At 52.7% G+C, this 25,075-nt stretch overlaps 16 protein-coding genes across 16 annotated transcripts; 9 read left to right on the top strand and 7 right to left on the bottom strand.

The window, feature by feature from the left end:
• Positions 1-878: 878 nt before the first annotated feature.
• SAICODRAFT_35897 (TBC-domain-containing protein) lies at positions 879-1,991 on the top strand (the record flags this gene model as incomplete). The annotated part of the gene is made up of 1 exon (XM_019168455.1): positions 879-1,991. The coding sequence occupies one exon, from the start codon at positions 879-881 to the stop codon at positions 1,989-1,991; it is 1,113 nt and encodes a 370-aa protein (XP_019023250.1).
• A 494-nt stretch (positions 1,992-2,485) lies between these two features.
• SAICODRAFT_8349 (Pkinase-domain-containing protein) lies at positions 2,486-4,332 on the top strand (the record flags this gene model as incomplete). Its single annotated transcript, XM_019171325.1, has 2 exons — positions 2,486-3,233; positions 3,293-4,332. 2 exons carry the CDS (start codon positions 2,486-2,488, stop codon positions 4,330-4,332), a joined length of 1,788 nt encoding a protein of 595 aa, XP_019023249.1.
• Positions 4,333-5,194: 862 nt separating this feature from the next.
• Positions 5,195-7,113, top strand: SAICODRAFT_66461 (MFS general substrate transporter; the record flags this gene model as incomplete). The annotated part of the gene is made up of 2 exons (XM_019170234.1): positions 5,195-5,572; positions 5,618-7,113. Exons 1-2 carry the CDS (start codon positions 5,350-5,352, stop codon positions 7,111-7,113), a joined length of 1,719 nt encoding a protein of 572 aa, XP_019023248.1. The 5' UTR covers positions 5,195-5,349.
• Positions 7,114-7,123: 10 nt separating this feature from the next.
• SAICODRAFT_30903 (S-adenosyl-L-methionine-dependent methyltransferase) lies at positions 7,124-9,086 on the bottom strand. The gene has a single exon (XM_019167787.1). The coding sequence runs from the start codon at positions 8,958-8,960 to the stop codon at positions 7,245-7,247; it is 1,716 nt and encodes a 571-aa protein (XP_019023247.1). The 5' UTR covers positions 8,961-9,086; the 3' UTR covers positions 7,124-7,244.
• Positions 9,087-9,152: 66 nt separating this feature from the next.
• Positions 9,153-10,125, top strand: SAICODRAFT_8346 (uncharacterized protein; the record flags this gene model as incomplete). The annotated part of the gene is made up of 2 exons (XM_019171324.1): positions 9,153-9,195; positions 9,251-10,125. The coding sequence occupies 2 exons, from the start codon at positions 9,153-9,155 to the stop codon at positions 10,123-10,125; spliced, it is 918 nt and encodes a 305-aa protein (XP_019023246.1).
• A 167-nt stretch (positions 10,126-10,292) lies between these two features.
• On the bottom strand, positions 10,293-10,945 carry SAICODRAFT_82002 (cyclophilin-like protein; the record flags this gene model as incomplete). The annotated part of the gene is made up of 2 exons (XM_019171262.1): positions 10,293-10,731; positions 10,790-10,945. The coding sequence occupies 2 exons, from the start codon at positions 10,943-10,945 to the stop codon at positions 10,390-10,392; spliced, it is 498 nt and encodes a 165-aa protein (XP_019023245.1). The 3' UTR covers positions 10,293-10,389.
• Positions 10,946-11,045: 100 nt separating this feature from the next.
• SAICODRAFT_8344 (uncharacterized protein) lies at positions 11,046-12,146 on the top strand (the record flags this gene model as incomplete). The annotated part of the gene is made up of 1 exon (XM_019171323.1): positions 11,046-12,146. The coding sequence occupies one exon, from the start codon at positions 11,046-11,048 to the stop codon at positions 12,144-12,146; it is 1,101 nt and encodes a 366-aa protein (XP_019023244.1).
• Positions 12,147-12,424: 278 nt separating this feature from the next.
• SAICODRAFT_81999 (transcription initiation factor IIA gamma chain) lies at positions 12,425-12,863 on the bottom strand (the record flags this gene model as incomplete). The annotated part of the gene is made up of 3 exons (XM_019171261.1): positions 12,812-12,863; positions 12,670-12,757; positions 12,425-12,618 (listed from the first exon to the last, which is right to left on the bottom strand). Coding segments are annotated over exons 1-3 (318 nt in total), but the record flags the coding sequence as incomplete, so codon positions are not given.
• A 149-nt stretch (positions 12,864-13,012) lies between these two features.
• SAICODRAFT_35891 (vacuolar ATP synthase subunit C) lies at positions 13,013-13,743 on the top strand (the record flags this gene model as incomplete). The annotated part of the gene is made up of 3 exons (XM_019168454.1): positions 13,013-13,073; positions 13,132-13,381; positions 13,443-13,743. The coding sequence occupies 3 exons, from the start codon at positions 13,013-13,015 to the stop codon at positions 13,741-13,743; spliced, it is 612 nt and encodes a 203-aa protein (XP_019023242.1).
• Positions 13,744-13,904: 161 nt separating this feature from the next.
• Positions 13,905-15,355, bottom strand: SAICODRAFT_81992 (putative phosphoinositide binding protein). The gene is made up of 3 exons (XM_019171260.1): positions 15,240-15,355; positions 15,115-15,188; positions 13,905-15,059 (listed from the first exon to the last, which is right to left on the bottom strand). The coding sequence occupies exons 1-3, from the start codon at positions 15,311-15,313 to the stop codon at positions 13,972-13,974; spliced, it is 1,236 nt and encodes a 411-aa protein (XP_019023241.1). The 5' UTR covers positions 15,314-15,355; the 3' UTR covers positions 13,905-13,971.
• Positions 15,356-15,574: 219 nt separating this feature from the next.
• Positions 15,575-17,213, top strand: SAICODRAFT_72068 (uncharacterized protein). The gene is made up of 4 exons (XM_019170735.1): positions 15,575-15,705; positions 15,762-15,783; positions 15,839-16,833; positions 16,887-17,213. The coding sequence occupies exons 1-4, from the start codon at positions 15,586-15,588 to the stop codon at positions 16,947-16,949; spliced, it is 1,200 nt and encodes a 399-aa protein (XP_019023240.1). The 5' UTR covers positions 15,575-15,585; the 3' UTR covers positions 16,950-17,213.
• Positions 17,214-17,239: 26 nt separating this feature from the next.
• Positions 17,240-18,411, bottom strand: SAICODRAFT_58808 (Metallo-dependent phosphatase; the record flags this gene model as incomplete). Its single annotated transcript, XM_019169634.1, has 4 exons — positions 17,240-17,312; positions 17,369-17,977; positions 18,035-18,180; positions 18,247-18,411. The coding sequence occupies 4 exons, from the start codon at positions 18,409-18,411 to the stop codon at positions 17,240-17,242; spliced, it is 993 nt and encodes a 330-aa protein (XP_019023239.1).
• Positions 18,412-18,952: 541 nt separating this feature from the next.
• SAICODRAFT_35888 (ubiquinol-cytochrome c reductase iron-sulfur subunit) lies at positions 18,953-19,606 on the bottom strand (the record flags this gene model as incomplete). Its single annotated transcript, XM_019168453.1, has 3 exons — positions 18,953-19,041; positions 19,096-19,526; positions 19,587-19,606. 3 exons carry the CDS (start codon positions 19,604-19,606, stop codon positions 18,953-18,955), a joined length of 540 nt encoding a protein of 179 aa, XP_019023238.1.
• Positions 19,607-20,309: 703 nt separating this feature from the next.
• Positions 20,310-21,565, top strand: SAICODRAFT_30899 (uncharacterized protein). Its single transcript, XM_019167786.1, has one exon. The coding sequence runs from the start codon at positions 20,329-20,331 to the stop codon at positions 21,439-21,441; it is 1,113 nt and encodes a 370-aa protein (XP_019023237.1). The 5' UTR covers positions 20,310-20,328; the 3' UTR covers positions 21,442-21,565.
• Positions 21,566-22,052: 487 nt separating this feature from the next.
• Positions 22,053-22,966, bottom strand: SAICODRAFT_66451 (uncharacterized protein). Its single transcript, XM_019170233.1, has 3 exons — positions 22,882-22,966; positions 22,664-22,830; positions 22,053-22,610 (listed from the first exon to the last, which is right to left on the bottom strand). The coding sequence occupies exons 1-3, from the start codon at positions 22,929-22,931 to the stop codon at positions 22,120-22,122; spliced, it is 708 nt and encodes a 235-aa protein (XP_019023236.1). The 5' UTR covers positions 22,932-22,966; the 3' UTR covers positions 22,053-22,119.
• Positions 22,967-23,315: 349 nt separating this feature from the next.
• SAICODRAFT_8335 (uncharacterized protein) lies at positions 23,316-24,428 on the top strand (the record flags this gene model as incomplete). The annotated part of the gene is made up of 2 exons (XM_019171312.1): positions 23,316-23,430; positions 23,482-24,428. The coding sequence occupies 2 exons, from the start codon at positions 23,316-23,318 to the stop codon at positions 24,426-24,428; spliced, it is 1,062 nt and encodes a 353-aa protein (XP_019023235.1).
• Between the last annotated feature and the right edge of the window lie 647 nt (positions 24,429-25,075).

Genomic DNA, 25,075 nt, shown 5'->3' with positions numbered 1-25,075 from the left:
TCTCCTTCACGACCTCTTCCTTGGGAGCGCCGGTGAAGAAGAACTCGTCGGTGAGGGTGAAGGGGTGGGCGGAGCAACTCCTATCGTCACTCCCAGCGGGGACGATGGAGAGGAGGGATGTCGAGGTGAAGAGCCCAGATGCGGAGAGTGAGGGGGCGGAGACAATGAGTCTGGCGAGTGAGACAATGGAGCAGATGAGAGAGATTATGGTGAGGAATACGGCAAAGATGAATACCTCGCCACGGAAGCGGGCGTCGACGCTTCTGAACAACGCCAATTTCCATATTACCCAGCCGGCCGGCCAGGGTACGCATCCGGGTAGTTGGCAACCGCTGAAGACGGAAGGTGGGGTACAAAAGAGTATGAGTCAGACGAGTCTATTTTCGTTGACGGAACACACGGTCGAGCTGGACACAATCGTCCCACGAGATGCGCGACCACCGACCTTCGTGTCGGAACCGAGGGAGGATATGATCCTGACAGATCGCTTTGGGTTCATCTACGATGCGAAAAGTCAGCGATCGAGGAAGTTAAGTGAGGTTGTTGACTTGAGTGCGGAAGAGGAGAGGGCAGCCGCTGCTGAGGAGAGGCCTGTGACGCCGCGGACCAGGGAATGGGAAGACGAGGAGGGAGTAGGGGAGGAAGAGGATGTTTTGAAAACACCGACGCATTGGACCCATTTCAAGCAATTTGAGGTTAAGCCTCGGCCCGTGACGCAGCGTGTACCGAATGGACTTGGGCTGAGGAAGAGGCGGTCGCAGTCGTTGTCGGCTGTTGGACAATCGCTTCGGTCGAGTAGTGCGGGTTCGTTACCAGTGAGGCAACCGCTGAGGAGGACGCCCACGTCGCTTGCGCCGGCGAGTAGCATACCTACGGCGATGTCCACTGTTACCGCCGCGACACAGAGTAGTGCGAATGTTAACGGGGAGACGAGTACGGCGCGCTTGTTGCTCAGTCAGCTCACGGACCACGATGCACTGCAAAAGGCGCAGAGGGAGAAGTGGGACGCGTTTTTCAAGAAGATTAGGGCTGAGAGGGCCGCGTTGCCTGATGGACCGGGGGGTGAGCAGGGTGAGTTGGTAGGGATTGCTGGCCTAGGCCTGGCTGGCAAAGAAGGAAAGGCGCGGTGGAAGGAGTTTAGGGGGTTGGTCATGAGTGGTGTTCCGGTCGTCTACCGCTCCAAGATCTGGGGTGAGTGTGCTGGAGTCCATGCGTTGCGTCATCCAGGGTATTATGAGGAGTTGTTGAAGGATGGAGTTGATGGGGATGCGATGGCGTGTATGCAGATCGATATGGACATCTATCGGACGATGATGAACAACGTCTATTTTGGTGGGAAGGGACCGGGGGTTGTCAAGTTACGCCGTGTCTTGTTGGCGTTCTCGAGGCATAATTCGGTCGTTGGGTATTGTCAGGGCATGAACGTCATTGCGGCGACGTTGTTGTTGACGCACGCAACAGAGGAGGATGCGTTTTGGATGTTGGTTGCGATTGTAGAGAATATCCTGCCGGAGAATTACTTCACGCCGGATTTGTTGGCCAGTCGGGCGGATCAAAGGGTGTTGAAGGGGTATGTGAAGCAGTTGTGTGGGAGGGTGCATATTCATCTCCGAAAGCTTGGGGTTGATTTGGAGGCGATGACGTTCAACTGGTTTTTGTCGGTGTTTGCGGATTGTTTGTCGCCGGAGCTACTGTTCAGGATTTGGGACGTGTTCTTCTTGGAGGGGAATTCGTATCTCTTCAGGGTGGCGATTGCGCTGGTCAGGCTCAATGAGAAGAACCTGCTACAATGCCGGACGCCGGCTGCGGTGTACAGCTTCCTGAAAGACATGACGACGCATGTCGCGACGAGTCCGGATGGGCTTGTGAAAATGAGCTGTGAGGGCATCGTGGTGAAGGAAGTCACGGCGAAGGATGTGGAGAAGAGGAGGGCGGCGGAGATTGAGGAGCTGAAGAGGGAGATTGAGGAGTTGAGCAGGCTGAGTGATTGAAACGGACATTCTTGGGATATATCATTGGGTGGTTCTTCTTGCTGGGAGTTTACGGCGTTCTACCTTTGCCCGTGTTTTTATATATATCTAGATCGTTACTACTACTGGATCCTTCGTCAGATACCGTCCAGCTGGGACGTCGTTGCCCAATTCCTGGTAAATCGCCACTCCAGCCTCATTCCCCGCGCGCACGCACCCTCCTGGCTTACTAGGCGACTCCCGAGAGTGCTACTGTACGACTACACCGCTGAACCCATACACCCAAATCACCCACTACGACAACCCCAGTAACCATTTTGGCAAGCTTCGACAGCATTCATTCAGGATAATCTCTGCCATAGACCTACGGATCAGTTTCGGTTACTGTAGGAGGACGCATACATTGGCTTCCAAAGCGTCAAGACCGTTGCTTCAGTTGTGAGCAATTTACAGATCGACATCAGATAACAGACAGAGAGAACGTGCACTCGTTTTTACACAACACAGAGATAAACATGCCGACATTCGGATCTTCGTCGTCGACGCATGCAAGCCATGATGGTACCACCAAACCCAAGGTTTCAAGCCGAATCAAGCAACTCTTCCGTATAAAGCCCTCATCATCCTCCGGACGTCGTCAACTTCTCGACTCATCCTCTGTCTCGACTGGCGAAACAGATAACCACTCGCCCACTATCGTCTCGAACCCGTACTTCCAGCATCAAGGTGCACCGGAACACGAGAACGGCACAGCGAACGGAGCGGCGCCGAAACCGAAGCGGAGTCCGACTGAGACGAGTGAGATGGCGAGAAGATTACGGCGTGTTGCGAGTGCGCCGAATGCGCAACAGCTGAAGAATGGACAGGTTGTTGATGAGAAGGAGAGGGAGAGGCCGGCGAGTACCGGTCTTGGGAAGGTATTGGATAAAGACCAGTTAGTGTCCAGCATGCTCGAGCCACCGAATTCCAACAGCAGTTCCGACCCGTTGAGCGAGTCGGCTGTTACCGAGTCTCTTGGCTCAGCTGCTGGATCCGGGACTGGAAGCAGTTTCTTGTTGCCGGTGAAGGACGAACTCGCTCCGCCTGATTTGAGAGGCAAGAACGGAGCTTTCAGGAGGACGTATTCGAGTAATAGCATTAAGGTTCGGACTGTTGAGGTTGGTCCACAGAGTTTTGAGAAGATTAAGTTGCTTGGGAAGGGTGATGTCGGAAAGGTCTATTTGGTGAGGGAGAAGAAGAGTTCGAGGTTGTATGCAATGAAAGGTATGTTGTCTGGTATCCTTTCGTTTCATTTTGGGGTGGTTGGCTAACTTGGATAACAGTGCTGTCGAAAGCCGAGATGATCAAGCGCAATAAGATCAAGCGTGCGCTTGCTGAGCAGGAGATCTTGGCGACGTCGAATCATCCGTTTATTGTTACGCTTTACCACTCTTTCCAGTCTGACGAGAACCTCTATTTCTGTATGGAGTATTGTGCGGGTGGAGAGTTCTTCCGTGCACTACAAACTCGGCCGGGCAAGTGTATCCCGGAAGATGCGGCGAGGTTCTATGCGGCGGAGGTTACTGCCGCGTTGGAGTATCTGCATCTGATGGGTTTCATCTACCGTGACTTGAAGCCGGAGAATATTCTGTTGCATCAGAGTGGGCATATCATGTTGAGTGACTTTGATTTGTCGAAGCAATCGGAGAGTGGTGGAGCACCTACCATGATCGTTTCGAAGTCGGGTGCAACACCGCATTCTCTTCCGGCATTGGACACGAAGTCTTGCATCGCGAACTTCCGGACGAACTCTTTCGTTGGAACGGAGGAGTATATCGCGCCTGAGGTAATCAAGGGATGTGGACACACGAGTGCAGTCGATTGGTGGACACTCGGGATCTTGATCTATGAGATGTTGTACGGCACCACGCCGTTTAAGGGGAAGAACCGGAATATGACATTCAGCAATATTCTCAGAAACGAGGTTCCCTTCCCCGAACACGCAGGCGCACAGCAAATCTCTTCCCTCTGCAAAGGTCTCATCCGAAAACTCCTTATCAAAGACGAACACAAACGACTCGGCTCCCGCGCCGGAGCGTCCGACGTCAAGTCTCACCCGTATTTCCGCACGACACAATGGGCACTCCTCCGACATCAGCGTGCACCGATGGTGCCGAATCAAGCCTCGGGCTCGGATGCTGTCAATTTTAGGAGTTTGAAGGAGAGTGAGAGTATTGATATTGGAAGGGGTGTTGCCATTCCGGGGAGGAATGGGAGTGCGGGTGGAGAGGATGATCCGTTTGAGAATTTTAACAGTGTCACGTTGCATCATGATGGGGAGTTTGAGGGGTTGGTGGGGAAGCCCGCTGGGGTTATTGCGTAGAGCAAAACGACTTGTGCCAGCGAGTTCTTCCACGAACGAAGGACATGAAGTGAGATGAGAAATTGCGAACGGAGAAGGACTGTTGGATTGGGTTTATCTTGGCATTTGATTTAGTGTAGTGCTGGTATGGGGTAAAGTGCAAGTGTGGTATGTTACGGCCGTTTTTCTTTCATGCTTTCGAAGTCGTTTGGGCCGGTCAGTCAGTATCAGAGGATCGTTGAATTGATTTCAGGGTCTCGTTTTATCTCATCTGGTTCATGGTCTTAATGTTGTCGATCCGGGGCTCCAAGCTTACCGGAGACGCAAACGCAGACGCTATCGATAGCTGAGGATGGTCAAAGCTTGGCTGGTTGATCTTTGCGTCTGTACATCTGCTTTCCCTGCATGACTCTCTTGTAAACTATGATCATCTCCATCATTTCGAAACCGCAGGACGCTTAAGGTAAGTTCAATTCAGCTGCTGTTTCAATTGCTCATCCCCTCATATCGTTTGAGACCGAACTCGGAAAAAGGTCAGAACAGCATCTAACAGGCAAAGCCCGTCATGATCACTGCCCGGGTCAGAGAATCTTTTCGTTGAAACCATGATATCCACCTGAATTAGACCTTGAGAAATAGTCGAGCTGCCATCAGCGAGTCACCCCAAACCGCGAGATTCCAAAGCCCCCCGAACCCGCCGGTTATTGCTGCTGAACGTTCGTCGGCTATGGCGGTTATGCTGTTTCACGGCGTCGTCTGGATAAACGTTTCTCCTTCCTTCTCCAATCGGGTTCACTTCTCGTCCTTCCACCGATGTCACTCCGCGCGCTTCAGCTCGCTTATGGGGTCCCCGCGGTTTTCCAAGTACTGCCGTACGAGAACGCTACTTTGGACCCCTAGATCTGTACGTCTTTGATCGGCTTCTTTCGAGATGGTTCACTTCGCGAGTTGGAGGTATAAAGGGTCCATGAGTCCCCGGCCTTAGAGCTGATCACTCGACAACGGCTTGGTTTAAGAAACAGATCAGCATTGTTGATCATGTCGACCATGTCGACCTCAGTCGAGCTAAACAATCTCACGCACAGGCCAGAGGTCCATCCCGAATCCAACTATGATGTACCCGAACACGATGGACTCAATAACCACACACATTTGCCAGGAGCGTATCCCGAGCCTACGTCTCCTACGGCACGCACAAAGCACGATAACCTCCATCTCGAGGACGTCGGCGGTTCATCGACACAAGGCTCCGGATCCGCGAGTATCGTGCCCGACAAACGATGGAAGCAAAGCCTCGAACACCCAGACAAGATCGAGCTTAGGGAGCAAGACTGTCCAGAAGTCCTCGGCTTCGCCTTCCCGGCACTGAAAAAGTGGAGGATCATCGCGGTCATCTTCGCAGTCCAAGTTTCCATGAACTTCAATGCCGGTATTTATGGTAACGCCATCCCTGGTCTCCAAGAGGAGTTTGGACTTTCTGCTCAGGCTGCAAGGGTTGGACAGGCAGTGTTCTTGATTTGCTATGCTTTTGGGTGTGAACTGTGGGCACCGTGGTCTGAAGAGTTGGGGAGGAAGCCGATCCTGCAGTGGAGTTTGGCCTTCGTCAATCTATGGCAGATACCATGTGCTGTTGCACCGAACTATGGCACTATCATCATTGCTCGAATTCTGGGTGGATTTTCGTCTGCCGGAGGTTCGGTCACGCTGGGTATGGTTGCTGATCTCTGGGGCCCGGATGAGCAGCACTCGGGTCTGAACTTCGTGGTCTTGTCTTCTGTCGGTGGATCTGTTGTTGGACCCATTGTTGGTGCCTTCGCACAAGACAATCTATCTTGGCACTGGATCTTCTGGCTTCAACTGATCTTCGGCGGAGCGGTCCAAGCACTTCATTTCTTCCTCGTGCCGGAAACTCGGTCGTCTGTTCTCGTCGACCGCGAGGCTAAGCGTCGCCGTAAGGCTGGTGAACCGAACGTCTACGGCCCGGGCGAGTTGAAGCCGAAGTTAACATTCAAGGAGATCATTCGCACTTGGGTGCGCCCATTCGACATGTTCATCAATGAGCCGATCGTGCTGTGTCTCTCCCTTCTGTCTGGATTCGCGGATGCCTTGATCTTCACCTTCATCTCTTCCTATGGCATTGTCTATGCTCGATGGGGCTTTGGAACAATCGACGTTGGTCTCGCTTTCATTGCTCTTCTCGTCGGCTATCTCCTCGCTTATTTCTCCATGTTCTACGTCTTCTCACGGGCAGTGAAGCTGCGCCGGAATCATCCCCAGAGGATCACCCCCGAACATAGGCTGTGGTGGCTCTTATGGACTGTTTATCTTTTGCCCGCCGGATTGTTCGGGTTTGCATGGTCTTGTAGGGGTCCGGAGTATAATCACTGGATTGTCCCCATGATTTTCTCGGTGGTTATCGCTATCGCGAACTTCACGATTTACATGACGACGATCGACTACATGACTGCCGCTTACGGTCCTTACGCTGCTTCGGCCACCGGTGGTAACGGCTTCGCTCGTGACTTCCTTGCGGGTATCGCTGTCATGTACTCCACCCCTCTCTACACCAACGTCGGCTCTTACCCCAACAATGTCGCTTGGGCCACTATGATCTTGGCGTTTATCTCGATTTGCGTCAGTGTTCCGGTGTATGTCTTTTACTGGAAAGGCCCGCAGATCCGTGCTGCGTCGAAGTTTGCTCAGAAGATTGCGAATGCGAGGGAGGAGAATGAGGGGAGGATCGCTACGCTTGGTAACAAGGCGGAGGCAGGGCATTTGGAGAACGCTGACCCACAGGTGTAAAAGACTTTAGGTAAATCGTGGTTATAGATTATATTGTTTTAGATCGAATGGATCTCCTTTCATTGCACCATGTTCTATGGGCGAATTCCGGTAACTTCATGCCTTGTGCATATACATCTCTCCTCTGGACTCTAGACGTGGATTCTCTGCTTCTTAACCGCCTCCTCCACCTCCGGACTCTTCTCTCTCTTCACACTCTCCTTCACCTTGCCCTCTACGCTCTCCTCCGCCTCCGCCTTCCCGTCGTCAATCCGCGTCAAAACAGCAATCGTCTCAACATGATGCGTCTGCGGGAACAAATCAAACCCCCGAATACTATCAACCCTCCACTTGCCCTTCCCCTTCTCGTGCTTCAACAAATATCCGATATCCCTTGCTTGCGTGTGTACGTTACACGAGATATAGACCACCCTCCTCGGGCCGAACGTCAAGAGCTGGTTCAAGAAGTCATGGTCGCAACCGGAGCGGGGAGGGTCGATGATGATCGCGGTCTGGAGTGGTGGAGAGCGCACGTCCTCGAATATATGCGACGCCGTCGCGGCGCGGAAATGAGTGTTGGTAAGTCCGTTAGAGGCAGCATTCTTCTTCGCCCACTCAATCGCCTGACTCGAGATCTCGACACCGACGACGCTCTCGAACCCCTCGTGACACGTAACAGCAAACAACCCACTCCCGCAATACGCGTCGACCAAGTGTTTGACATCGTCGGAGTTGGGAGGGAGGTTCGTGCGGAGGTTATCGCGGACGTAGCCTGTGAAGGCGGGGAGGATGGCGTTATTGTTTTGGAAGAAGGAGCCAGCGGGGGTTTCGAAGCGGAATTCGTCGACGTATTCGATGCAGATTTGTTTAGAGTCTGTCAAGGCGAGCTTCTCTTCCACGACAGCGGTAGCCACGGCTTTGGGGTCGGATCCTGGCTCTACCTCATCGATCCTCGTAGCTTCGGTACTGGAGGTTGCGGTTGTGGTGATGGTCTCGCCAGAAGGGGTACGGGTGGTTGATTCACGGAGAAGGAGGGTAGCGCCCTTCTTGTAGGTCTTGACATTCTCATACACCTTCCTCCTCGCGGCAACTAGTTCCTCATTCAACTTCTCTGTCGCAATCGGGCATTCCTCGATATCCATCGTTCTCCTTCTCCCCTTCTCCATGAACCCAATCTGGGGGAACACACCATCCGGAAACCCGGCTCTCGGGGTGTCGAAATGGGGCGTGATCTTTGTGCGGTAGCGGTACTGGAGTGGTGAAGGGCAGGTGTCGATGATAGGGGGGAACGTCTCAGCGGGGAGCCCGGAGAAGTTTGCGAAAGCCTTCTCGACGACACGTTTTTTGTGGATGAGTTGGTCTTCGTAGGTTAGGGTCTGGAACTGGCATCCTCCGCATTTGCCGTAGTACTTGCAACCGATGAGTTCGTCGTGGCGTTGTGGTGATTTTGTGATGACTTGGACGAGGTCTGCGAGGGAATACTGGGGGAAGATGGTGTGGATGCGGGCTTTGACGACTTCGCCGGGAAGACAGAATGGGACTACGACGACGTGGTCTTTTGCGGCAGTCGCGGCGAGACCGTCACCTGTCGAGCTCAGGTCGGCAATGGTCAGCTCCACCTCTTGGAATCTCTCGAATTCAGTTGGTTGTGCGACGTCGGCGGGGACATCCTTCAGCAGACTCTGGACATCGTGCACCAAGATTTCCTCGGAGCTTCCAGGCTTGACTTCCTTTGCCTTGAACTTGCGCTTGATCTTCTTGGGCAGCTGTTTCGGCTTGGGAGCTTCAGCTGCTGGAGTGGGAACCGTGGCAGCCGGGGCCTTTGCGGCCAAGGCGATGCTGATGGGAGACGCAGCAGGCGCAGACATTGTGAAGAATCGAAGGAAAGCTACTCTGTGATCGAAGACCGGACTTCTGATGGACGGCGGTAATAATCTGAATCTCATAGGGTCATCTCATATACTTTGAACATTTCTGGTGTGGCTGGTGCTGGGGACACAGACAGGAAACTCCAGCTGTGCCCTGCGAGACCCCCCGACGGAGACAAAACCACCAGAAAAATGTCCAGCTCAAGAAAGGTGCTGGCATCGCTGGCAGGCGCTGGTGCGTTGTTATCCTTGATCCGTTGTGCTTGGCCCGAAGATTGACAGTTGTGCAGCGCGATCCTTCCATACTACCGCACCAGCACGAGCCCGTGTCCCCCGTCACCGGTGGAAGCCCAAGGCTCCAGCTCCAAAGCCCGCAAACAACTACGACGATCTCGCCGCCGTCATCACTCCAGCCGAAATCGTCAATCTCCCTCGACGAACCACCGGTATCTCCATCCCCTACTTCGACGACTTCAAGAAACTCCACCCAATCCTCGACTTCCCCTCCAAACAGGTTCAGGAGAAGGCCTACGCTGCAGGCGCGATCGAGGCAACACCCGATCTTCCTGATGTCCGGCCGAAGCTTACGCAACCAAAGGAGGGAGAGTTAACTGAGAACGCGTTGATTGCGGCAACGGGAGTCACACCCGACCAAATCCGATCGAACTTTATCACAAAGACGTTGGTGTTGCACCGTGTCGTTAACCAGACCAAAAAAGGAAAGATTTCCTCGATGTACGCACTCGCCGTCGTTGGAAATGGTAAAGGTATGGTCGGCTACGGCGAAGGCAAAGCCGACGAAGCCGCCCTCGCATCCCAAAAAGCGACCTACGCCGCTCTCAAAAACATGCAATACGTCCCCCGATACGAAAACCGTACCATCCACGGCGAACTCAAAGTTAAATACCACGCCGTCCACCTGACGCTTCGACCACGACCACCGGGTTTCGGACTTCGTGTGAATCATTATATTTATGAGATTTGTAAGGCGGCGGGGATTTCTGATTTGGGAGGGAAGGTTATGAACAGGGGTTCGAGAAATGGGATGAACGTTGTTAAGGCTACTTTTGAGGCTCTAACGAACCAGAAGTTGCCGGAGACTTTGGCGAGGCAGAGGGGAAAGAAGGTTATGGATGTTAGGAAGGTGTATTTCTCGAGGACATAGAGCGGGACAAAAGTGGGGGTTTACATTGTATGAGTTTGGTATATTGGCGTATGTGATAAAAGCGTCTCTCATTATGCATTTCGTCCGAGTTTGCTTGCCCTCATTCGTCAGGCTTCGTGGTTCATAACCACGCCTTGGGTAAGCAGAGCAACGTCGCTGAGCTTCTTCCCAAAGCTTCATCGGGGCATCAAACGTGCACGCCACCCTGGTACCTCCCGTGTTCTATTCCATGCATCCCCATCGATCCTTACGGCGGCAGCCCCTTCACTGCTCCGCCAACGGATTCGCGTGAATCGTCACATCCTTCAGTCTAACTTCCTTCCCAGGTAACGGACGATACTTTCCATCAACCTCACACCCCTCCAACCGATCCAACGTCTCCCACCCATCAATCACCTTCCCAAATACCGTGTACTTCCCGTCAAGATGGGGGTGTTTATCATACGTTATGAAAAATTGAGATTTGTTTGTGTTGGGTTTGTTGGCGTTTGCCATGGAGAGGATGCCGCGGGTGTTGTGTCGGAGGGTTGGGCGGATTTCGTCGGGGAAGGTTTGGGTGGGATAGATGCTGGAGCCGCCTTTTCCGGTGCCGGTTGGGTCGCCCATCTGTGTGCCATGTTAGTCTTCTGCGTAAAGGAGGGTTGAAGGAGGAGGGGAGACGAACCTGTACCATGAATCCCTTGATGTTACGGTGTATCAGACATCCGTTATAGTAGTCACTCGCACATAACGCCAAGAAGTTCTCTGCTGCCAACGGCGTCGACTCGCAGAATATCTCGAGCTTGATATCGCCCAGATCTGTATGGAGGGTCACTGACATGATGGTGTTGTGTTTGCTGGCGGGTGTATGTGCGCGAGACAACACCTGCACTGAACCGACCCCGGTGTTTGAAGCAGCTGAAGAAGCTGTAGAGGCCAAGATGTCATCGAAATACTCCTCGTTACCAGACCTCGACACCTCCAACCCCGATATCTACGAAACCCCCGACATCCCAGACTTAACCGATGCCTCGACATCCGAGGAAGACTCCTCCAACGACAACATCCTTCGCGACGGACTCTCCGTCACCGATGCCCGTGCACGGTTCGCAAACGAATCTGTCGATGCCTCCAGCGCAGACTTCTCCGATAGCATCGCGCCTGGAGGAAGGAGAGGGGTGGGAGGAGCTGGGAGGGGGATTAGGACGTACACGAATGTGAGGCTCACGGAGACGGTTGGGGAGAGGGTTGCGAGATTGAAGAGGGAGATTGAGGAAGTCAAATTACAAGCACAGGCAGAGGCGGAGGCAGATGTGGAGGGAAGTGAAAACGGGAAGGAGGTGGGGTTGGCGGAGATTGTGAGGTTGGAGGAAGCGTTGTCCGCGCCGAGCGTTGGTGGTGGGCCGAGGGTATTCACCAAAGAGCTTTCGCCTGTACAACCTCCACAAACAGCTGCCCCAGCACCCACGCACGACCCCGTCGCAACTATCGATCCCCAAACCGCGACCCTCCTCTCCGCCCTTGACACCCGCCTCGCATCCCTCGAATCCTCCCTCGGCCTCGACACAACACCCACAACCTCCAAAACTACTTCTACAACCATTCTGCAATCCCTATCAACCATAAACGCAAAACTCTCACTCCTCTCCTTCCCCGACGACATCCTCAAATCGAAAACCGAGGCGCTCCGGACACTCTCCACACTCTCCTCGAAGACCGACGCCATACCAATCGACACCAAAATCGCAGCCTTGCACTCTGCACTCCCAACGCTCGACGCCCTCTCCCCGCTCCTCCCGCCCACCATCTCCCGCCTCCGCACCCTCCACACCCTCCACGCCGACGCCTCCACCCAACACACCCTCCTCTCCACCCTCGAACAAAAGCAAACTCAGTTAAGGACGGGTTTGGATGCGTGGAGGGAGGCGTTGGAGAGGGTTGAGGGGGGATTGGAGGGCGTGCAGGAGGGGGTGAGGAAGAATGTGGATGTGGTGGAGGGGTGGGTTAGGGGGGTTGAGGGGAGGTTGGAGAAGTTGGAGTAAGGAGAAGGGAAAGTGGAGGGTGTGCTTGTTCTATTCGATATACCCATTATCTCGGAGACTGCGTCCATGGAGCATTACCTCAACTTGCTAAAGCTAGACGGTTCAATGTGTTGAAGTAATGCGTCAAATTTGTTTTGTGACCACCCAAAATGATGGACTTGAAGAATGCCCAAAGATAAATAAATGCAGTACCCAGAACGCCGTTACCCAGTCGATCCCATAAGACCCGTCCATCCCTCGCCTTTCACCTAGCATACAACAAAGCTCACTACCCCTCAACCTTCTGCTTCGAACTCTGCGCAATAATCCTCACTTTCTCCGTACTCACAGTCTCATTCTCAAACCGGAACGTAGGCTGCTTAATAATGAACGTCCAGACTTCATCGCAGAGACGATATGTGTCGAGGTGGCCTTTGAAAGACATCTTTGACTTTACGCGTTCGGCGAGGGCGTCGCCCATGGCTTTGTCGAACTATGCAATGTCAGTTCCATTGATATGAATGTACAAGGGAGGTTGAGGTACGTTTTCCATGATCTTGACAGCGAGTTGAGGGACGATTCGGCCGTCGGAGATCATCTCGTCGAGGGTGTCTGCGAGACACATACCGATGCTGTAGCCACTCATCAGCCCAAGCCCTTACAACTCTAACTCCGAGCAATGCTACCTCGTATTTCTGTAGTGCTCATAGTAGAATTTTCCCATCTTGGTTGTTTGGAGGTTCTCTCGAGGTGTTGTATCTGGGCGTGGCTCCCCTGAATGACGCAGCCGGGCCGGTGCGCTCGCTCAGTAAGCGGGCAGGACAGCATACACCCGTGGACAGCATACACCCGAGAAGAAGCTCAGTGAAGAGCAAGAAGCAGAAGCAATGGGTGCTATCACTACAATTACCTACTCTACAGCCTCGCTGGCTACCCTGGTCGGGCTATGTACGTCCCCATCCCCATCCTCGTCGCATGCTGGACAGTAGCTAACGGTGGTTATCAGACATGCTCTTCCACAATACCGGCGAAGAGTTCAACCCAGGCTACTTCCTCACCGAAACCTCCCCCTACTCCTGGGGCCTCCTCGGTATCTCCCTCTGCATCGGACTCTCCGTCGTTGGCGCCGCATGGGGTATCTTCATCACTGGATCGTCGATTCTTGGAGGTGGAGTACGCGCACCGAATATCCAGACGAAGAATTTGATTTCGATTATTTTTTGTGAGGTTGTTGCTATTTATGGGGTTATTATGAGGTGAGCCACGCCAAGGTGATCGAGTTTGAGCTGGCTTGGGATGCTAATGGGGTGCTTACAGTATTGTGTTCTCTGCTAAGCTCGCGTCGGTTCCTGAGACGGGGTTGTACTCGAAAGCAAACCTCTACACCGGGTACGCTCTTTTCTGGGGTGGTTTAACCGTGGGTCTGTGTAACCTCGCCTGTGGTGTCGCCGTTGGAATCACTGGCTCCTCCGCCGCACTAGCTGACGCCCAAAACCCAAGTCTTTTCGTCAAGATCTTGGTCGTGGAGATCTTCGGAAGTGTTTTGGGGCTGTTCGGGTTGATTATCGGACTGTTAGTCACTGGCAAGGCTGGAGACTTTGCGGGTGTTGCGGCATAAAATCAGAAAAGAGGAGGCGGAATAGGAGGCATGAAGAGAGTTTTTTTTTTGCATTTCCTGATAATTTAACGCACAAGAGACATTACCAGACATATGCATTTTCCTATGCAACACCAGAATATAATACTAGGAATCAAACCAGAAAAACCATGTACGCCAGAGACACCGAACGACAGACAACAATCTCAACATCCTCAATCCGTACCCCCATACAGCCTCACCTCAAAATTAGGCATCAGTTGCAGTACTGTTCTCCATCTCCTCCCCTTCATCCAACAAACTCCAACTCTTCAACAACACACACTCCCCACCCCTCGCCAAATCAATCTTATACGTATAAAAATACCCCTCACTCGTCACTACCAGAATCTGCTCACTAACCCCACTCATCCCCACGATACTCTTCAACTTTCCAGTCGGTAGCTTGAGGTACGCGAAATCTCTTTGCGGGTCCCACATTTCGGAGAGTGCCGGGGGTAGGTATCCCCCGAGGGAGTTGGAGGCGTGGCGGCCTATGCTTTGGGCGGATTTGCGGAATACGGAGCCGAGGGAGCCAGAGCGGCGTTTGTTGTCTAGGAAGGCGTCAAATCCTCCTGATGGCTCGCCGTTGGGTCCCTGTCCTTCTTCGCCTGGAGTGCCTAGGCGGAAGATGTGGACTGTGTCCGTATCTGAAGAGACGCAGAGGAGTGTGCCGGCGGCGTTGAAGGTTACGTTGTAGATCTTCGCCGGGTACGTTCCTCGTCGGAATTGGTAGAGCTTGACGCCGCCGTCGACGCGGAAGACGCGGATGACGGTACCTTTGTCGGACGCGGTGGCTAGGAGGGTTCCGTCTGAGGAAAGAGCGAGGGCGCTTAGGGGTGATTTGTGTGCGTGGATGAGGGTTGTTGGTTGGAGGGTTAAACAGTCGAATATCACCACGTCTCCGGAATGTGGAGCGGTGTTCGTCGTTGCCTTACCGGGTGACCCCCCACCCGCCGCGGGCGTAGGCGCCGGATACGCAATAAAACAATTCTCACTACTCGAACTCAACGCGCATATCGCCGTCGGATTCGGCGCCGTCTCAATCGTATGCAGTAACTTCATATTACTGATGTCGTAGACATAAATCTGTTCTTCCAGAACCACGATGAGTCGTCGTCGGTTGAGCTTGACGGCAAGGACGGCGGTTGGGAAGGTTAGTTCGCAGATTGTGGTTTGGCGTTTTGTGTTTACGATTGTCAGGCGGCGGGGGGAGTGGGTTGGAGAATCGCCTAGGCCGACGAGGGCGACAAGGGAGGTGCAGAACAGCATTTCGACGATGCCGATGCCGCCGTCCGCTGTCCGTCCAGAAATCAGTCAAGGCTCCATGTCCTATCGGTGTTTAAAACAGACCTTTGGAATAGCATTTTCCGAATGGATCACAGTTATAGATCTTGTATCCATGTCGTGTACCGACTGATATGCAGCTATATGACAAATCAGCTCTTGGCCTAACAGCCAGAACGGGGTTGTCACACCTGTAATCCTGATTGAAGTTGACGTGAACGATTCCATCTGCCTTGTCGGCCAAGCCTCTGCCAGCGAGGTTCATTGTTGCTGTTTGTGCTGACTCCTGAGTCCTTGTTCGGTTCGCGGTTAACTGCGCACGCGATTGTCGTATCGCGAATGCCAGCCGCCGTCATAAAGCAGGATCCGCAATAGAAGCGTTTAGCCAGGGTAACGATACAATATCACACTTCTTAAACTGTATGAATAATGAACCACCCGTGTTCGTGTATGTCTTCCCCAGTCTGTTCTCCCATACGTTACCCCGACGAAGCTGAACCCACCTGAACATCCCCCGTCTTGCCCCACCGTACGACCATGGACTCCGATGACGAGGACGTGAAGGGGCTCGTCGACCAGGCTTTGGCTCGGGAGCTTTCTCAGCCTCCAGCGGGCCAAACTCCTGCGAGGAAGAAGAAGAAGAGGAGCAAAAAGAAGGCAGGTGATGCGTGTGAGAATCCGTCTGGAGACCTTTTGCTGACTGTGATGAACAGAAGGGAACCGCGACAGGTTTTGGTAGGACCCTAGACTTGATGGGGTTTGAATGAGTGCTAACGATATCGTCCTACAGAGGAATTCTACGCCGAAGGACCCCTTACGCCTGCTGAACAAGCCGAGGAAGCTGAGCTTTACTCTTATGATAAATCACCACGTGAACGTCTGGAATTATGCGTCGATCGCTATCGGCAAAAACGCCGTTTCGATCCTACCCGTACCAAGATCTTCTCGTCTTACCTCAGTTTCGGGGGTATCAAATCACCCAACCCGAACCTGAACCTGAATAAGCAGATTGAGGTCGAGAACGCGAATGATATGGAAGAAGCGCAGGAATTCGCCGGCGCCGACACCCCTGCCCTGGTGGAAGACGACGACGACGACGTCGAAGTGGACTTCACCTACGTCGTCCGCGCCTTCCTCGCCTACCACGTCCCCCGCAAACTCGCCTACATTTCTACCCAAAACCTCCTCACAGCCTCCGAGCTCGTCCTAAACTTCCTCCGGTACATCCACGCCCACCGCGCGCTCCCCGAATACTCCGCTGATATCGTGTCAGCCATTGAGGTTGCGAAGCGTGCGTGCGTTGAGGTACCGAGGAATAGGATGTTTGGGACGTCTGCGCCCGGGAGGTGGAATTTGGGGTGTAGTGCGGTGTTTGGGGGGTATAGTGATGGTCTCTGGGTCGACGACGCAGTAGAAAACGGGGGACGGCCTAGTTGGGACAACACTGTACCTTCTGCGAGGTCGCAGCAGGATACGCTCAAGCTTTCCGAGGCGCGTGAACTCATCACAAAGGTGCTAGGCCCCGACGCTCTTTCAGCCAAGAAGGTTAAGGAAGAGATTCTCCTCACCGAGGTCACGTCTATCAACAAATCATCCGACGGCGATCTTGGCACGCTTATGTTAAAACCATGGCACTATGAGGGCATGGCACCGCAGGAAACATCGGTGACGTCCCTGGAAGTAAAACTTGAGAACTCCGCTCTGGAGCACGCCTACATCGGCATGCACATCGACGCAACATTCCATCAACTCGACAACGGCATGTGGTATTTCGATCGAGTAACGGTACGTTGCCTGAGTGCGCGACTCCGTGAAGTCGCTGACATTCGTGTCTACAGGGCATCACACCGAGTTTCTACATTGAACCAATCGACGACGACGATGAAGATCCTTGGAGTTGATTTTGATTGTGAGCATACACTTGGACTTTGCTGGCAAAGACGAAAAAGATTGCAGGATATTCGTAGTATATCTTGAAGGAGGTACATTATACGGTATAATATACCCTGTATGCCCTTGAAGATACGCTACGAATATTCTGTCATCCAAAATTCTAGAGGTTGACGGTATTTGCAACGGGAAGGGCATGGATCAGGTCTGAGTGTATCATATCTCATTGTTACGCTGTAATGTACATTCTTTCATTATTGAAAACGGTCAAAGCCCAAAGAACCCTATCCCATACCCGAGCTTAAAGGAAGTAGTCGGGAGTACGACGACTGACAGTGGGCTCTCCAGTCCGCGGTGCCGGGTCAAATTGCAAACTATGTCCTTCTATTAGCATTCATCCTGAAGACACTGTCTCAACACATTAACATACAAGGTGTACTTAAGATGCTCGTCAATCTCCATAATCGCAGCCTGGTTACCACATCGATAACAATAGTTAGGTGCTGAGAAGATCGTAACGACATTCCGCTCCTGACTCCAGTTGAATCCCTCCATCACAAGCTGATGCGCACGCGCAACGAGCGTGAGGCCGTTATTGTGGTTGAACACTTCCGAGATATCCTGTCCGAAAGTGTATCCGGCTCCACGTGGCGATATACCCCAACCGCACCTGTCGTCGGGATCTGACCAGAGGAGATCACACATGGGTCCCTCGTGTGGGACTTCTTGGATTCTGTCCAAGGCGCGGATGTGGTCGAGAGTGTCGATGGAGGGGGATAGACCTCCATGGAGACAGAAGATTTGGTTCTCGATGAGAGCGGTGAGTGGGAGGTAGTCGAATAAGTCGGTGAAGTGTTTCCAGACGTTGGCGTTACCGTATTTGCGGAGACATTCATCGTAGAAACCGTAGACTTGGGTGATTTGGCGGGATTCGTGGTTACCGCGGAGGATGGTAATACGGTCCCTGTAACGGACTTTCAGGGCAACGAGAAGGGTAACAGTCTCGACAGAGTAGTATCCACGGTCGACGTAATCACCCCTGTGCATATGTCAGTATATGCTGTGCCGACATGACAGAAGGCCTGTGCTTGCTTACATGAACAAGTAGTTTGTGTCTGGGCAGTTTCCACCAATCTTGAAGAGCTCCATCAAATCATGAAACTGTCCGTGGATGTCACCACAGACAGTAACAGGACATTTCACGGGCTGCACGTTCTCCTCCGCCTGCAAGATTTCTCTAGCCTGTGCGAAAACAAGGTTGTTAGTCGACTGCAAACCTCGTCAAGAAAACAACTCAAGCATCCACACCTTATCGCATAGTCTCTTTACGTCTGCTTCGCTGAGCTGTTTGCACTGCATCAGAGTTTCAATCCATCCATCAACCTCACCGATAGCATCTTGAGCAATCGGCGCCGGTGACAACGACGACTGTGACACGACAGGAGCCGCAGGTGGAGGTGATGGACTCGTCATGCCCGTCATCGTTACGTCGGCCATTCTGGTACTGCTGCTATATTCTCAAAAGACGCGTTGTTGTTGCTGTGTTGTTGGTACGTATACTGATGGCAGGCTATTGCGTCAATGCACGAAGACGGCGAAAAAGGGGCGCGACACGTACTCGACGGGATGTATGCGACGACTTACAAAGAACTGAGCCCGAGCTGAACTGGACGATTGGAGGTGTTAACAAACAATTGATCTTTTGTGGGGACGTTTGCAGTTGCCGGTGATGCCTGACCGAACGCCTTGCAGTTAGCGTTGTTCCTCGACTATGTACAAGTTTAACCTTGACGTCGACGATGGAGATCACGAGTTTCTGGTTAGGGTAAATGTTATATTTTGTACACATCGACAGGTTCGTAGATGACAGTAGTCATCCTTTCATCCCACTCCGCCGCCTTCGACTCCAAAGTTTTCGCCTTTCATGGCATCACCAGGTATTATCCACGCAATTTCACACTTTCACTTCCGTTTCAGTAGTCTTTCATCTATCGTTCAACGCCGTAAAAATAACTTATCCGATGACGAGGGTGTTCTCGTCAGCGAAGTCGTACTCAGGAACCTCCAAGTTGAGAGGAGCAGGACCCTTGCGGATACGGCCAGCTGTAACAACCATTAGCATTCATCCCGCACAGCAAGACATAGAGATTGACGTACAGATATCGTAGTGAGAACCGTGGCATGGGCAGAACCAGCCTCCGTACTCACCGGCCTCACCAATGGGGACACATCCCAAATGCGTGCAGACACCCAACATGACCAACCACTCCGGCTTCTTAACACGCTCCTCATCCTTCTGGGGATCTCTCAACGAAGAGACATCAATGTTGTTGGCCTCCTCGATCTCATCAGCGGTACGATGACGGATGAAGACGGGCTTTCCACGCCACTTGATGATGACGTTCTTTCCTTCGGGGATCTTGGCGAGGTCGAGCTCGACCTTGGCCAAGGCGAGGACATCAGCGGAGGCGGACATGTTGGCAAGGAAGTCGGAGACGGTAGCCTGGGCACCGGCGGCGGCGATGAGACCGAGGGTACCGGACATGAAGTACGAGAAAGAGCGGGAGCCGTCGACGGACTGCTTGGTCCTGTAGAAGCAGTTGTAAGCATTTGTTCAATGGTTCATTCACCAGTAGCAAGCGTGTCACTGTGAATATCTGGATATCATGGTGTTCGTCACGTACCTGTACTTGGAGAAGTCAGGAATCTTGGTGGACTCCTGGTAGTCCTCCCTGACGCTCTGCTGCTGCTCAGAAGCAGGGTTCTGGTGGGTGGCCAAGAAGCGGGAGCCTGTTGTTCCTTCGTCAGCACTGTTCCTTGAGCCTTATTGCTTCTCCCTAATGGTAGGCGTCAAATCGGCCGTACGGCACGAGCTGGTGATCGGAAGGAGAGCGGGAAACTGGTGGAACGTACCAGTGACAGCGCATCTGGAACGGAGAGCGGCCCTCAAGGCGGACTTAGCGACGAGGGAAGGCATTTCTGCTTGTGTGTGGGGAGGTCTGGTCTTCTGGTGTACTGATCAGTTGCTGCAGTGTGCAGTGTGCCTCAAACCCACAAATTCGAGTCGACGCTCATTGGGCCGGGCCTCAACGGGTCGCAAAAGTGGGAGCATACACCTTGCACGGCTACCATTGTTCGATTCTGAAAGTTGTTTGCATGCTTTGAAGGTCTGCTTCGTACATATTTCCATGACCAACGTATATGACTTCATGGCAGCGGTGCTCGCCCTTACGCTCTTCTCCCTTTCGCGATCAAACACCTCCCACCTCCGGACTTCAGTGAATCCTCTCCATCTTGCAACTCCGTTCAGGAATCTCCAATACACCAGGAAACTATAAGCATTATTATCCAACTCCGCCAACACCTTCAAACCCACAACAAACACAGACCATGCCCGTCCGAACTCGTGGTCACGAACTCCCCACGACTCGCAACACCCTCGCGAACGGTGTAGACGCGCACTCCGTTATCCCAAAATGCCGTCCTCAAAACGTCGCGTTCAAAGAAGGGGCGATACGTATGGTCCGCCTCAAGGTCCCCCTTCCCAGCGGTCGCCAAATGTACATCATGCGCTTCGAAGACGAACCTGCTCGTATCAGCGCAACAAACATGTTCAAGGCCTCCTTCCCGGAGCACACTACTGCCCAACTTGAATCTGAAATGGAGTGGATTGAGGAAGAATACGCGACGCATGATGCGAACGGCGCGCCGGGAACGTGGGTCGGTGCGGAGGATGCGAGGGAGTTGGGCACCGAGTATGGTATTCTGCCGTGGATTGAGGGTTTGTTGGGAGCGCCGTATTCCAGGGGAGCGAGTTTGACGCCGGCGCCGGAGTTGGCTGCGCCGTCTGAGACCACGAACGTTGATGATGAGCCTACGCCGAGGCCGACGCGTAAGGACCCCACGCGTGCGGCGAATCACCCGAAGCGGTCTGTTCGCTCAAGTAGACGCGCACGCGAATCCTCCACAGCTCCCACCGAGCCCGAGACTGAATCTGAAGTCGGTACCGAGGCTGCACACGTCGTCTTGGGCGAGCCCATCACCACCAGCGACCAAGGCGTGATTGTCCAGGGCGTCCACCATGACGACGGCTTCATCGACGGCAACAACGTTGTTCGCACCCACGAAGCCGCCGCCGAATCCAGTACTGGCCAATCCTTCGAGACCCGCCAAGTCATCGTCGAGAATGAAATCGACGGCGGCCGCGACATCGAAGCGGAAATTGAGGAGTCGAAGCGTATTGCGCGGGAGACGATGGAGGCTATGCGCTCTAATGCTGATGACGAGGTTGACACGTTGGAGGAGAGCGAAGGGTTGAGGAGGAGGCATAAGAGGGATGTGGAGGCGTTATATGCGGATGAAGACGAGGAGATGCCGTTGGTTAAGAAGACGAAAGTTGAGAGGTTGGAGATTGAGGTTGTCAAGGAGAGGAGGAAGGTTAGGGCGCTTTTGGGGCTTGTTGTTGGCTTGGGAGCCAGTGCTGTTTTGCCTTACATTCTCTGAGGTTCTGGTGGTGTGCGATGTATGCTATGGATGAAGAAGAAGAAACGGTAACCGATATTGACTTATTGTTTTGGTACTCCTTCTGCAATGGACCATCGTGGGAAGTGCTGCACGTGAGGCCAGCGCTAATGAATTTGCCCGCACAAAAGTCGCCAGCGAACATCGACCAGCAACCGCTACACCATAACAACCCGGCCCTCGATGATGACGACGATCTTAGGTTGGCATTGCCTCCTTTGCTGAGCGTAAGTTCTTCCTCCCTCACCCATCCCTCATCCTCGCATCTCACATTGCAACCACTTTGCAAATGATTACACCTAAACTTCTTACTCAATCAATCTGTCAATCCCCTGACCTGCTTCGTCCTGGAGAGGACGTTGAAGAATGTTGATACAAGTTTTATATGATCATGGTTTTCTATTGTGTGATGTGGAGTTTGAGGTGGAGTGTTGTTTCGCATGAAGCAAGTGCTGACTGTGAGATCAGGTCTCCTTCCTTGTTCCTCTTCCTCGTGTGTGACCATTGCCTGTTTAATACAATTCTACTACTTATTTAACGTTCCTGTTCGTGTCCAATTTCGAGATGCTCTGTCCTGGGTAATATCTTCTATTGCGTATGTAATTTTGATGCCTCTGTCCCTCCTACTACTGTAGCGTATCACGTCCATCCACTACCATCTTACACTCTAGACACAGACTTCATGGTCTCCTTACCAGTAACAATCGCCTCAACCTTCTTGTGAATATCCTCAAAGGTCTTGAAGACAGTATAAGGGATCTTCTGCCTGTCACAGTACCCAATCAAATCCCTACCCTCCTTCGCGAACAACAAACCAGTCTTCTCCGCCGCACTCAAATCACTCACACCGTCACCGCAGTAGAAGAACATCCTCTCCTCCTCAGGGACACGTGCGTTCCACTTCTCGATCTCGAGGGATTTGTCGTGTCCGAAGCCGGAGTCGTCGTGGTAGATGATTTCCCAGGTGCCGTCGGGACGGATGTCGACGGAGTTGGAGACGATTTCGATCTTGGAGCCGAGCTCTTCGCCGAGGAGCCTGGTGAGGAGGGCGCGGATGAGGGGTTCCATGCCGGAGGAGAGGATGATGACCTCGACATCGTTGGCGAGACACCACTCGTAGAAGGGGCGGAAACCCGGGTCAAGGGTGATGTCTATGAATTCATTGTAAGAATGGGGTTCATGCGCGATGCACGGTTCGACGTACTCTCGGTAAGGATCTTCTTGGCCTCCTCGAAGGGGAGCTTGACAGAGTCGAGCATCATCTTGAAGGAATCCCTGAAAGTAATTTCATCCCTCAAGACCCTCTCGTTCATTTCCTTTCTCTTCTCGACTCCGAAACCGTAGTTGTCGGTCATGAAGTCATTGGAGTCGCTATAACCAGAGTAAGTATCGCATTACAATGAAACGATACAGCGCACGTACTCCCAAGTAATGGTTCCATCAAAGTCGGAGAATACGATTGACTTGACCATGATTGCTGTTCGTTATGGGATGTATGGATGTCTGCTCTTCTCGAGGGCATTGAACTCCGCGGGGTCGGTTGCGCCAATCTCAGCGTTCGCCCCGCCAATGACACTTTCCCGCAGCTACCATCGAAATTATTGAACAAACAAAACAATTGGGACCTCATGAACCTGTGTAGACGGTCGCTGTTTCAATCGTCATGGAGAAGTTGCAGTGGTGTGATTAGATCACGGCGGTCAAGTTTGGGGTATTATTCCACCGCTGCGTCGTCGCAGCCCTTTGAGGAACCGCCGGTGGTAGAAGGTGTGGAAAGGGCAGTGCCGCCGCCAAAGGAGCCTGTGAGGGATCTTCCGAGTGCATTGGAACAGCGGCGTTCAGATCTGTCGAGACGGATGTCGGCAAGGCTGGACGAGCTGCAAGCAACGCTGTTCACCGCAGGCCAAAAGCTCAACGATGTGACCGGATATTCGAGCATTGAAGCCCTGAAGAAGAGAATAGTAGAACAAGGTACAGTCTTTGGCGATGAATGACATAGCTGTTCTAACGATGATTGTACAGAATCGCAACTGCTCTCGCTCCGCTCCGCAATCCGCGCCGCAAAACAGGCCTACACAGAAGCAATCGCAAGCCGTTCCTCCTCCCAGCGCGAAGTCAATGAACTCCTCCAACGAAAGCACACATGGCTCCATCATGACGTCGAACGTTTCACCGAGCTCTACCGCTCCGATCACCTTAACGAACAAGCCGAAGCCGCAGCTGCATCCAGACTCACAGAGTTAGAGGGACAAGCGGAAGAGTTACAAGCAGATCTGGGAAAGAACATCTTATCGAGGTATCATGAGGAGCAGATTTGGAGTGATAAGATTCGGCAGGCGAGTACGTGGGGAACGTGGGGGTTGATGGGATTCAATGTGTTGTTATTTGCTACGACGTTGTTTTTGGTTGAGCCGTGGAAGAGGAGGAAGCTTGTTAGTGGATTTGAAGATAGGGTGAGGACTGTGTTGAAGGAGGAAGGCATTGTCCGGAAGGAAGGAGCGGTTGGGGCGACGGCAGCACCTGCGGAAATGCCATCAGTGGAGGATGTCAAGGCACAGGCAGTTGACCAGGAGGCTCTGGTAGCAAGGTTGAGTGCCGCTATGGAGGAGTCTCAAAAGGTACTGGAGAACTATGTCAGCCTCGCGTCTACCACTAGGGCCGAGTTGGAGATTGACCCTCCTCTTGTCGGCGCAGTTTCGTCCGCATCTCCCACCTCACCCCGCTCATCCCTTGACATCATGCGCTCAGCCTTTGCCGCCTTCCACCAAGCACCCATGGAAATCATCCGAACCGTTTTCACCAAGGAGAACGTTCAAGCCATCGTACCTGCGACGAAAGCAAGTGTGGAGAGTCTGGTTAGTGAAGAACAGATCTCATTGAGCAGGAAGGATGTTACGGTCATTGCGGCTGAAAGTGCGGTTGCAGGTGCGGTGCTTATGGGGCTGATTACTTGGATGTTGAGGGGTTAGTAAATACGTAAAGGATGATCATAGGTTTGCATTAGCATTAGAGTAGTTTTTGGCGTTTCTCATCATCTAATATACCGGTTTGCGTACAAGGCAACTGTTTGTTGTGTGAGCTCTTAGCGGTACGTTTTCCACAAGGAGTTTTTCGCGGCACGCTTTTGGGCGACTGGACAAGACACCCGTTGGAACTCTTTCTAATTCTGAAGTTGAAACGATTCTAGGCACCGCCAGTTTAGGTAGGGCAACGGGCTCGCCAAGTTCCCACAGTCCGTCCATCATAGGTTGACATCACCAACTGCATTCGACATCGTCTTGAAACCATCGGAGCAGTGCAAATCTGTCCTACTATACTTGAGTTGTGTTCACGTATTTCCACCTTCCGGTCGACAATATCACATCACATCACTTTCCGTGCAAGTGCCTCGTTTTCGAGCCCGGCCCGCTCATGACCTCTCTGTGTGCGCGGAACATCCTTTCGCCGATACAAACCCCACGGAGGGATGAAAGAGGTCAGTGCAAAGGATATCTTTTCGAATCTCGCTCCACTAACTTTTATACAAAAGACAATAATAATTAGGTAGATAGGTATACGATATTGGGTAAACAGATAACAACTAAACTATTCCTTTCCCAGGCTCCTCCTGTAGCAC

Source organism: Saitoella complicata, assembly GCF_001661265.1.
Source record: "Saitoella complicata NRRL Y-17804 unplaced genomic scaffold SAICOscaffold_16, whole genome shotgun sequence".
Classification (NCBI taxonomy): domain Eukaryota; kingdom Fungi; phylum Ascomycota; class Saitoellomycetes; order Saitoellales; family Saitoellaceae; genus Saitoella; species Saitoella complicata.
Note: the sequence above shows the minus strand (reverse complement) of the source record. Positions and strands in the feature narration are given on the sequence as shown.